At 53.1% G+C, this 12,325-nt stretch overlaps 1 protein-coding gene across 1 annotated transcript in view; it reads right to left on the bottom strand.

Moving 5' to 3' along the window:
- Positions 1–12,035, bottom strand: part of Tmem120b (transmembrane protein 120B) — a 41,935-nt gene extending 29,900 nt beyond the window's left edge. Inside the window, exon 1 of the mRNA XM_004843861.3 lies at positions 11,816–12,035. Within this exon, the coding sequence (XP_004843918.1) occupies positions 11,816–11,884 (69 nt within the window). The 5' untranslated portion in view covers positions 11,885–12,035. The remainder of the gene's footprint in view (positions 1–11,815) is intronic.
- Positions 12,036–12,325: the final 290 nt, after the last annotated feature.

The raw sequence follows: 12,325 nt of genomic DNA, 5'->3' as shown, positions 1-12,325 counted from the left end.
CCCTGTGCAGTGCCCTGCTCTGCCTCCGGATGCCATGCCAGCTCCTCTCCCAGCGAGGGAAGCGGGGAAGGCCTGGCTCAAAGAATGCGGCTTGTCCTGAGTTCTGTAAGTCACAGCGCACTGGCCCATCAGCGCTGTGCCCAGTGCACCCCCAACCACAGTACACGGGCGTGCTACCCCACACCTACACTCGGTGCCACCAACATTTAACTTTTCCCGGGCATTTTCAGCAGGTTCTACTGTGATGTTTTCTGCTCAGCCGTAAGGTGTGAGCCGTGCCAGGAGTGTGTCCTCTGCTACTGGGTCCTTGTGCTTCCTGCAGGTCCCTCACTGTGCTGCTGACCAGAGATGTGCTGAGAGAGACCCCACCCCGGCCTCCCAGCCTCAGCTCCCCACTCCGAACTTGGCGGCCATAAAGGGGGCACACGGTGGGAGGTCAGAAACAAGGACCTCCATGTGACAGTCTGTCCCTGGGGTTCCCTCACCTATACCCAGGCCAGCTTCACACGCTGCAGGAAGTGTGAACTTTCTGGTTCGTCTGGTGGAGCCTTACCTTTCTCCAGGTGCCTGACTCTCTTTTTGTTGTTGCTTTGTGTTTTGTCTATGTTGGTGGCTCTGGGAATTGAACTTGGAGTCTCCACACCACCATCACCCTCACCGCTGCCACCTCACCATTCTGAGACAGCAGCTCACTAAGTGCTAAGCTCCCCACGCTAGGCTCAAACTTGTGATCCTCCTGCCTCAGCCTCCAGAGTAGTTGGGATCATAGGTGTGCACCACCATGCCCAGTGCCTTTTTGTGTGTGTGTGTGTCCGGGGGGGGGCGCAACAGGGTCTCTCTGTGTAGTTCAGGCTGACCTTGAACTCACTATGTAGCCCAGGCTGGCCTCGAACTCACAGAGGTCCATCTGCCTCAGCCTCCTGAGTGCCACCACGCCCAGCTGTTTTGTGATAAAACAAACATGACATAGAGCTGACCATCTTTACTGCTGTGAGTGTACAATGAGTGGCGTTAAGCACATTCAACTGCTGCAAACCCTCATCCCACCCATCTCCAGGACTTCCCATCACGCTCTCTGACATGATGAACCCATCCAACAGTCTCTCTGCTCCTTCCCCCCAAACCGGACAACCACAGTCTGTTCTCTGACTCTGAGAAACTCCCTTCAGGATGTCATCTAAGTGGGCTTAAGAGCATGTGTCCTTCTGGGAACTGGTTATTTATCACTCAGCACAATGTGTTCAAGTTCCCATCCACACTGCAGCAGGCATCAGATTCTGCTTCCTTTTGAGGGCTGCATCATATTTCACCACGAAGCTACGTCACATATTGTTTGTTCCCTCATGCATCCAGTGGACACATGCATTGTTCCACCTTCTGGCTCATGTGAATGATGCTGCTCTGTGCATGATGTGCACGAGATCTGCTTTCCGTCCTTTTCTTTCTTTCAGGCACACGCCTGTCAGGGAACTGCTTGGCCATGCAGTGATTCTGTTTAGGAGGAGACGCTACTCTGTTCCCACGGCAGCACACCACATTACAGCACCGTCCTTAGCACTGTCCTTGGGCTCGGGCAGGTGGAGAGGACCCGTCCCTATCTCCCTCTGAACCTGCACGTGGACTGTGCTACGAGCTGCTTGTCCAGGATGGGGTGCTGTGAAGCAGCAGCCCTACCAGCCCTCCGCCAGCCCCACATCCGGCCTCTGCCAAGGACCCGGCAGCCAGATGGAGCTTCCAGCATTTCTGCCAAACAGCGAGCGGTTCCTCTTGTCGTCTGCATCCCCAGCTTCTCTGGCGAGCCTTGTCTCCCCATTACCGTCCAGGACACTGGCTGGGGGTGGGGCACAGGACCCCAGCCTGGCCCCTCAGAACCCACCAGAACCCATCAGCTCCTGCCTCCCCCAGCTGCCCAATGCAAGGTGACGAGTTTGGAACCAGCGGAAGTCAGTGCGCGGCTGGCAACAGGCTGCCGAGAAGAGAAGCTCTGTGCCACTAAGCTGGCCAGCTTGCTTGCTTTTCTTTCTTTCTTATTTGTAGCACTGGGGAATTAAACCCAGGATCTCACACACCCTAGGTAAGCACTCGACCACTGAGCTATACTCCAGCGCTTTATTTTGAAACAGTCTTCCCTCAATTGCCCAGGTAGACCTTGCACTCATGAATCTTCTGCCTCAGCCTTCCCAGTTGCTGGGATTACCACCACGTCCAGCTGAGCGGGCTGTCACTGGGGGCACCTTGGAAGGGCACATCCTGTCCCCAGCCCCTCCTCTCTGTCCTTCTCCCCCAGTACTGGGGATTGAAGCCGGGACTTTCACACTGAGCTACAACCCCAACCCTATTTATTCACCCACTCATTTATCCTGGTACTGGGGATGGAAACCAGGGCCTTATGCAAGCTAGGCAAGAGCTCTCCCACTGAGCTACATCTCCAGCTCCCCTTGCCCTTTAATTCCTATTTTGAGATAGGGTCTTCCTAAGTCTAAAGTTGTCCAAGCTGGGCTCAAACTTGGGACCCTCCTGCTTCAGCCTCTGAGGTGCTGGGATTGCAGGTATGTACCACCACACCCAGCCCTCTCTGGTTCTCTTGCTCTTTCTGCTTCCTAGTGGCCATGAAGGAAGCAGCTTTACTCCATGAGGCCCTTCTGCCAAGATATTTCCTGCCCTAGAGCCTGATGACCATGGACTGAAACTTCTGAAACTGTAAGCCAAAATAAACCTTTTATCCTTTTCAAACTGTCAAGTGTTTTATCTCAGCAATGAAAAGTCGAGTGATACCCGCCTGAATCTGCTTCCAGCACACAGTGGCACACCTCTGACATCTCACTTCTTTGCTGTACATGGCTTTGCCAGTTTGCATTGTGTGTTCATTTCAGAGACAAATGTCAGAATCCAGACCAATGGGTCAAAGAACAGAGGTTTCCTTCTGGCCTAAATCAACCAATGCTAGTTCAGAAGAGAAGCCACAAACCTTGGGCTCAGGATTACCCATCTCTCGCCCTGGGTGCTGGCATCTTGAAGCCCTTCCTCGCCCTAACACCCCAACACCCATAGGAGTTTTTTCTACCTAAGACCTAAAGCACTATTTTTAACAACTTCACGGATGTGCAGTTTATGTAGCATAAAATTCACCTGTTTTAAGTGTATCTGGTGACTTCCATACTTGTGCCAACTGGTACGACCATCACCCGATCTAGGGTCAGAGCCCCCTTCACTCACTGAGACCTCCTGGGGTCACTGGCAGCCACACCCCATTTTCTTCCTCTTCCCAGAGTGACAAACCACTCACCTCCTCTCAGTCTTCATGGATTTGTGCTCCTGCTCATTCATACAACTGGAATCATATGAGGTATGATCAAAAAATAAGGTTACTATTTGGCCAGTTTTAAATTACAGTAAAAGACACATTACCATTAATCTCCCTCAAAATCCTCCCTTTCACTCTAAGCACACTTAACCTATCATTCCTGCCACTTTCTTTTGGGTTTTTTTGTTTAGTTTTGTTTTGTTTCTTCTGAGACTGGGTCTTGCTGTATAGTCCAGGATGGTCTTAAACTCACTATGCACCCCAAGCTGGAATCGAATTCGAATCAATCCTCCTGGCTCAGCCTTCCCTGCTCAGATTACAGGCATGGGCCACCACGCCCAGTCCTTGCCACTTCAGGAGGCAGTACTGTAAGTCCTCTTTCATGGGTGTCTAGTTGTGCCATCGTGGCTACCTCGATGTCCTGCATCCATTCAATACATTTACCTTTCATTGCCATTTTGACTTTGAGGAAGAGCTAGAAGTCACCTGCTGCCAGACCTGGGGCCTAAGGTAGATGAGGATACACTGTCATGTTTTGTGGTTTTGGTTTTTGCTTTGTTTTGTTTTGTTTTTTTGAGACAGGATCTCACTCTGTACCCCAGGCTGGCCTAGAACTAGAGGCTATCCTCCTGTCTCAGCCTCCTGAGTGCTGGGATTACAGGTGTGTGCCACCACACCCGGCTTAAATTTCTGACTTTTAAAGAAAATGCCAAATTGCTGGACCATTACTTTTATTTGTGAGCTGGGCAGCAGTGGGCTGGGTCACGCACCCCAAACTCAGAGTCCACTCTGTGCAGAGCTCTCCCCTGAGTCATTAAACATGAGTGATGCCCACATCAAGTTGCTCCATCTAAAAATAACCCAGAGCACTGGGGGCACAAGGAGAGCAGCAGCTGTGGAGAAAAGGATGTGATTCTGCAGCCCTAGCAGGCCCATCTTGTCCTGTAGCATGCTGGATGGAACTCCTGAAAACAAAGCTTGGGGAGAAAGGGAGGAATTATACAGAAAACGCTACAGGCAAATAAATGGCCAGATGCTAAGACACCTGTTCAAAAGCAGGAATTCAAGCACAGCATGCTGCTGCAATCTGCCATGAATGACACTCCTGTAGTCCTCAGGACAAAAACGGCCGACACTGAGCTGTACAGCTATTTTTCTTAATAATCCTTCTGGTATCATTGCATTAGTGCTTAGTCTACTGCTTATCTTACTGTGAAATATTTCAGGCATACAAAACAGGCAGACATGGCTGGGTATGGTGCTGCATGCCTGTAATCTTAGCACTTGGGAGGCTGAGGCAGGAAGATCACCTTGAGTTCAAGGCCAGCATGGGCTACATAGCAAGTTCAAGGCCACCCTAAACTATGTAGTGAGACCTTGTCACACACACACACACACACACACACAAAAAGATGGACAAGCCCATCACTGACTCCCACATTCTAACCTTCATTTTAGTAGTAATAGTGCACAGGAAGCTGAAGGCCGCCTCTCCTTCCTTCCCTGATGATAGTCCCATCCTCTTCCCACAAAGAAGCGAGTACTTTTCATTAGTTATTTTTGGGGGTTTTTTGTTGTTGCTGTCATTTGTTTTGGTTTTGGTTTTCCAAGACAGGATCTTGCTATGTAGTTCAAGCTGGCAACGTACTCACTCTGTACTTCAGGCTAGCCTCGAACTTGTGGTGATCTTCCTGCCTCAGCTTCCAGAGTCCTGAGATCACAGGCATGCACCATCATGCCCAGCTCTGCTTATTATTTCTGTACCCCATAGCCAGCCTAGATGGATTTCTCTGGCCTCCATGCACCATCCCACTGAGCCCCCTTGCTCTGCTGCACAGCTGGCTCTGACCAATGGGTGTAGGGGGCAGAGGACAGGCAGGCAGCAGGAGCAGGGCTGTGATCTTGCTCTTCCTGCTTCCTGTCTGGATGGCTGCACCCTAAATCACCGCAGCTCCTGACAATGGCTCCGCTTCCCCAGCAAGGAGTCCTCTCCGAGCTCACACACCCTCACCTCGTGGGGTGAGGCCTGGTCACGGGTCCCTGTGGGGGACAGCCAAGGTCCCCCTTAATCCCATCACACCTGACAATCACCCCATCTTCTCCGGGAGACTCCTGACAGCCGTCCACTTCTTGCCGGGCCCTGCGGTGCTGTTTGGTCTTTACCCTTCCTCTGGAAGTCTTTGGACTTGCAAGGTAGACGCACGTACCCTTACTCATGCATGGTACTGACCTGCATCTTTCCACTTTTTTTTCTTTTTCTTCCTCTCTTCTTCCCTTCTTTTTTTGCAGTACTAGAGACTGAACCCAGGGTATCACACTCCAGCCTCCTCACCCCCAGCCCTTTTAAAATTTTGAGACAGGGTCTCGCTAAGTCACTAAGCTGCCCGAGCTGGCTGGAACTTGCCATCATCTTGCCTCAGCCTCCCAAGTGCTGGCATTACAGCCATGTGCCACCATGCCCGGCTGGACATATATTACTTATAACCATGCAGACTGGATTGTATTTGGATGAAAGAAAAGAATAAAGAGTTGCACTAACATTAGCTGGAAGCTGGGAGCCCCAAGTGGCCTTCCCACGCATCTAACTGCACCCTCCAGGGATAAAAGACACTAACAGGAAAGTTTCCGATAAAGGATTCCGAGAGCCTCGCCTCTCCCACCCCTTGGGAAGGTGAGCGGAATGACTCCAGCTCCCTGCATGGCTGTGGAGCATCTGGAGGTACCTTCTTATCATAAGTGGGCTGGGCAGGGACACCAGCATGGGGGACTCAGACCTCCTGAGCCAACATCCCTTGCAAGAATCGTGAGATACAACATTCCCAGACCTGTGGGCAGGACTCCAGCCCAGGAGCATCGGGAGCTGGTGGCCATCGGGCAAACTACAGCAGGGACGTGGCAGCCATCAGAGTGCAGTGCCTCACAGGGCACCTCTTATGAGCAGCACATTTTCAAGTCATTCCTTTTTATATGGCTCACCTTTGAAGAAATCATCTTTCAGTAGATTTTCAGATGCTGACCTCTCACCGAGGCCCCTTCACCACAGAAACACGACAAGGACAACGAGTTGATTTCCCCTCAAGCACATGGACTCTGGCCTGGGAAAGACTGTGAGCCTCATGCCAGGGTCGATTAGTGCTGTCTGTACAGGAGTCGTGAGTGGAAGACACACGTGTGTGCTGGACACATGGGCCCCCGACTCTGCAGTCAGAGGACAGCAGCCCAAATCCAAGGCTGCCACTAACAAACTGAGTTCACTAAGCACTGCGTGCCTCAGTTTCTCAGCTGTGAAAAGGATGGGGGTGAGATATGGGCAAGCGATTGTACCAAGACACTGCTTCAGTGAGATCAGCCCAGAGGCCCCAATTCCCTTGCTCAGGGTCCCCAGGGCATGCCTCGGCACACAGTTTGGGAATCACAGATCTGAACCATTTTTATTCTTTCTCCCTCCCCCGAGGCAGAGGCTTACCCAGCATCCCTTTTCTGCTTTCTACTTCTAGTGATTTTCCTTTATGGGATTACCACACACACACACTCGCCCCACGTACTGTGGGCGGCACAAATCCTGTTTCCAGGCTACTGAGGCAGACATGACAGAGGCGGGGATACTCAGCGCCACAGTGACTGGGTAAGGGACAATCACACAGCCACTGCCAGGACAAACAGAGCCAGTCCTAGACTCTGGCTAAAACTAAAGGGCGAGGGAGAGATGTGTCGGCCTGCTTTGCTAGGTTAGTAGATGTTGGCCTGGGGCTTCCCGAGGCTGTCTGCACCAAAACAGGACACAGTGCCTAAGGTCGAGGCTGTCAGAGGGGAAAAGCAGCACAGGTGCACCTGGCTTCAGCCCTGCTTGAAGCCCTTTGCTACTGGGCTTCCCAATCTATGAGCCAATAATCGTCCTTCTTTGCTTAAAACTCTGGGTTTCTGTCACTTGCAACTAAGAGTCCTGACCAATGTATTATGTGAAGTTCTATACAAATGAGAAGAAATCCAGCAAGTTCAACAGTTTTCTTCTAAATCTAGCACCTCAAGATCATTTTGGAAAAAAAAAAAAAGATCATTTTGGAACCCACTGTATTAAGAAAACAGAAAGCATTTGACTCAAACAGGAGGCCTGGGTTCAAATTCTGGCTCAAAGCTGGTTGTGGTGGCACATAACAATCCTAGCTCTCTGGAGGCTGAGGCAGGAGGATCACTGCAAGTTTGAGGCCAGCCTGAGCTACACAGCAAGTCCCTGTCTCAAACAAACAAACAAACACAAACTACTACTAATGATAATTCTGGCTCCATGATTTCCAAGATGCTTAACATGTCAGTTTCAATCCCCTATCTGTAAAACAGAGGACTGTTGTTTAGTTGACATGAGACCATCCATGTGTCACTTAGTTTGCTGTCAGTTGTTGTCATCATCATCAGCCTTTGTTCTTTGTTTTGTAAATAAAAAAACTGAAGTTGGGCACAGTGGCCCAAGCCTTTAATCCTAGATCTCTGGGAGGCAGAGGCAGGAGGATGGCAAGGTCAAGACACTCAAGCTTAGAGAGATGACTGGCCTCAGTATTAGGTAGTGGCAGAGCTAGGACCTGAACCCATGAATCTTGCTTCCTGGTCCAGTGTTTTCACACCACCTGCTTCTAAAGAAAAAAGCCCACACTGGGTGTGGTGCACCACCAAGCTCATAATCCCAGCGGTCCAGGAGGCTGAGACAGGATTGCCATGAGTCCAGGCCAGCCTGGGCTACATAGTGAGTTCAAGGCCAGCCTGAACTACAAGATGAGACCCAGTCTCAAAACAAACAACAACAATAAAAGAAAGATGGAAGAGAGACAAAGGCATCCCTGAGGAGTAGTGGTTAGGACTCCGGTATTTAGCAGTCTGTTTGAATCTTTGATCCAGTACTTAAGAACCATGTATTCCAGCCAACTGCTTTGCAAGCACAAGGTCCTGAGTTTGATCCCACGGTACCAAAAAGAAAAAAAAAAAAAGAACCATATATTCCAATGATGAATGTCATTATATTGTATACCTTAAATATACCAATAAAATTAATTTTTAAAAAAAGAACCATGTGACCTTAGGTAACCTACTTAACCTCTATAAAATGGGATAATGGGGGTGGGGATTTAGCTCAGTGGTTCTGCCCTCCTGCCTCACAAGCACAAGGTCCCTAGTTCGCTCCCAGTACCAAAATAAATAAATAAATAAAATAAAATAAAATAAAATAAAATGGGATGATGTGGGATTTTAATGAAACAATATTCAACTTCCTGCTTGGAGCCCACCTCCCTAATCTCTTTGTTTTTGGTCACGCCAGGGACTGAACTGGGCAGCAGCCAGAGGGATGTCCATTTCAGTAACACCAAAACCTTCCTAAGGCCCCACAAGGCCCCCCCAGGCCTCCCAGGGAAAGGCACATGGGGCCACTGCCATCCTGGGCTGGGAGGGACAGGGTCAGGTTTCCAGTGACACAAGGCATGAACTGCTCAAATCACCTGCCACCATGACTGTGGTGACCTTTAACGTCACACCACAGGCCAGGGGCCAGGCAGGTGCTGGCTGCAGAACAAAGCTCAACTCTCCAAAACCCCAACTGCCCAAAACTAAGTCCTCATGGAAAAAAAGCTCAGCTGTCCCCAGAGGCCAGCAAGGCCCTGACAGACTTGAATCACCATCCAGAGAAAACTCATCCTTCCTCTGAAAGTCCCAGGTGGGCCCTGGGGTTTCCTGTCGGGGGGGGGGGGGGTGAGAGTCCAAAGACCTTTCAGGTCCCCTGGGGTCTGAGAATCAGGCTTCCTCTTTCCTTCATTTCAGAAAGCACAAGAGAGGAAGGAGAGCTCAAACAGAGACACAAGCATCACCCCAGAGTCGGAGATATGGGCAAGAAATCCACAAGTCCAGATTCCCAGGCAAATGTAGAGAAATCTAGATAGACCAGGACTTTCAGCTGAAAAAAAAAGTCTTTTGCAACCTGGGCGTGGTGCCGAACGCCTGTGATCCTCGGAAGCTGAGGCAGGAGGATTGCGCCGAGTTGTAGGGCAACTTGGGCTAGTGAGCTCAAGGCCAGGCTGAACTACATAGTGAGATCCTGGCTCAAAAACAAAACAAGGCTGGGGATTTAGCTCAGTTGTGCCACCGCCTGCCTCGAAAGAGCAAGGTCTTGAGTTCCATCCCCAGTACCAAAAAAAAAAAATAGGGTCCTTTTTATTGTTACCCTTTCTAGGTGCAGCTCCCCATCCTTCCCCCACAGCCTGTGTCCTCCTTGTCACCCACCAAAGGCTTCCCACTGGTGTCTGCCACCACACCCACAGCAGGCTCCCTGCTCACCAAGCAGCTCCATAGACTTTTGCCTCAGTTTGGAGCTCTATTTAATACCAGGGCGAGGGCGCCTCCCAGCATTGCAAGAATTAAATTCAGTTCCATCAGTCAGCCCAGCCAAGATTCTGCTTAGAAGTGTTTTTGCTCCCATCTATGGCCTTGACCACCAGGTGGCTACTGTCCCTGTCCCTGACTCACCAACAGGCCACCAATGCCCAAAAGCAGCAAAATCCCTCCTCCCGCAGAGCACCCTACCTCGTCTCCCCCAGTCTCCCCTCCATTCTTTTTCTTTTTTCCGCAGTACTACAGATCAAACCCAGGGCCTTTGCAGTGAGCCACATCCCCAGTTCTTTTTTGAGACAGCATCTTGACAAACTGCCTAGGCTGTGCTTGAACTTCCAGTCTTCCTGCCTCAGCCTCCCAGAGTGCTGGCATGACAAGTGTGCACTACCACACCCAGGCACCCAGCTCAGCTTCCAAGGTGAAGAGACTTGGGTGCAAGGTGGGGGGACCCCACTGTGGAGGGGGTGATGTTCTCTGAACCCCAGTATATACCACCCCCTCAGCCTTCCACTATGAGGACACACTAATAATAATAATTCTGGCTCCATGATTTCCAAGTTGCTTAACTCCCAGTTTCAATCTCCTGGCCCTTAGAGTCCACAAAGCAAAGAACTGTGCTGAAGGCAGCAGGGCTTCCAGTCAGCCGGCCCTTGCTACACACCAGGGCTGAAATGCAGACTTCACTCCCACCTTCTCTGTCACTGTCACACCAGGGCATCTGAGACACTGAAAAGAACATAACAAATCAAAGGACTCCTCTGCGACTCTGCCTGCCAAGACATGCTAGCTAATTGCTGTTAATTGCATTAATTGCATGGCTCTGAAGTGTAAGCAGCCGCCTCCTCCTCCTGGTCTAAGGCAGGGCAAGGGAAAGGGATCACAACAAAAACAACACCCCACAACCCTCTCCTCTTTCCCGACTCCGGACCCTGAGAGCCCACTCGGTGGTTCTACGCTGGACCTGACCTCAGAGCCCAGTGGGACAAAGGGCTAAGAAGTGGCTAAGAGAGTGGAGCAAACAGTCCCCTGGGATGCGGGAGAGACCCAAGTCCTAGACCTGGAGGAGAAGGTGCCAACCCCAACACCCTGTTCCGGGCACGAAAGGGAACAGTCCTGTCTCCTTGTCCCCGGCACCCGTGTGAAATGGCAGCCTCTCTCCTGCCCAGGCTGCCTGTCAAACACCCGCACTACAGCCTCAAATGTGGAAAGACCGACACCCGAGGTGACCCCTCCCCTCCCTGCCGGCACTAGCCCGGCAAGCCAACTGCAGCCCGAGCTGCCGGGACAGCAACCTCAGGATGCTGCAGCTGAGGTGTGGGATGCGACTTCGGGCACACACCACAACCTCCTGAGAAAACAACCCGAAACGCTCCCTGAGTCCCAGGGCTTGGTCAAACCCGGGGTTTCCTGAGACGCCTCTAGTTGGCAAAGTAAGTGGCTGATGCCTCTCGAAACCTCCTATCAGGAGCGCCGCTCCGCCAGCGGCCCGGTGGCGATGCCGCTCCCCCGTGGCCTCACCCCCGTCCTCGCCCCACCCCCTCCCTGGAAGGCCCGGGCCAGGAGGGCGAGGCAGGGCGCAGCCTCTACCCGGGGGGAGGCGGCTCTGCTGTGGAGCTGACAGACGCCGCTCAAGAGGCCACATCAGCTCGGGCAGGTGGGCACCACACCAGGGCCCCCCAAGCACAGCCTGGGGTTCAAGGTGAGCGGTTCCTAAGCACAGCTTCCAGTCTGCAGCTGCGGGGCCCGAGGTGAACAGACTCGGGCGCAGGGCTGGGGGGACCCCACAGAGGAGGGAGCGATGTTCTCTGACCCCCATACCTACCACCCCCGCAGGCTTCCCCTACGAGGACACACTTGGAACTGGCCCTCGGGGGCCACAGAGCAACTTCCTGCAGCGGCCAATGCGCGGTGCAGCCTGGCGAGAGGCGGCGGGAGTGGGGAGCTCCGAGCGTGCGCCCCGGGGAGGGGCTGAGGGCTGGGAGACGCGAAGCACAGGGTCCATGCCGGCCACCAGCGCCCAGGGCCCGGCCGGAAGCACCGCAGTCCCCAGCGCCCCACCTCCTGGGCCGGGCACGGCTGGAAGGCTGGGGCGCTGCCCCGCAGGACGCAGAGTTGCGGGACCAGGTGGCCCGGCCTTACCTGCAGTTCCTGAAATTCCCCCTCCAGCTCGTGCCACTCGCGCTCGCAGCGCTCCAGCTGCCCGGACATGGTGCAGCAGTGCAAGGCGGCGGCTGCTCTCGAAGTGGGACCTGCTGGCCAGAAGCACCCCACGCCTGCGACTCGCTCGCCGGCCGCCCTATGAGGCGCCAGCTGTCCCTGCGCAGCCGGAGCCACGCGCGCAGTGACGTCACGGCCCCGCCCGGCGCCCGTCCCGCCCCGTCCCCCGCCCGGCAGGCGGGGCCGCGCATGCGCACGCAGCTCCCCGGGGCCTTCCCCGCACGCAGGGCGCGGACCAGTAAGGTGCTGGTCTGCGGGTCTCGGCGGGCTCTGTTGCTGCACCCTTGGGAGGACCTCGGCGCCTCCAAGACCCTCTCTTCTAGAGAGGCTGGGAGCTTGACGGGCAGCTCCATTTGCAGATCTCGCGGTCCTTAGATTGTGGGTTGGCGAGCGTGGAGGTGGAGAAGGCAGCTCGTGGGGAGGTGGCAGTTC

This window comes from Heterocephalus glaber, unplaced genomic scaffold (assembly GCF_053883595.1).
Source record: "Heterocephalus glaber isolate CG9 unplaced genomic scaffold, H.glaber_assembly_v1.0 deba00001687, whole genome shotgun sequence".
Lineage (NCBI taxonomy): Eukaryota > Metazoa > Chordata > Mammalia > Rodentia > Bathyergidae > Heterocephalus > Heterocephalus glaber.
The sequence above is the reverse complement of the archived record's forward strand: the minus strand, read 5'-3'. Positions and strand labels throughout refer to the sequence as shown.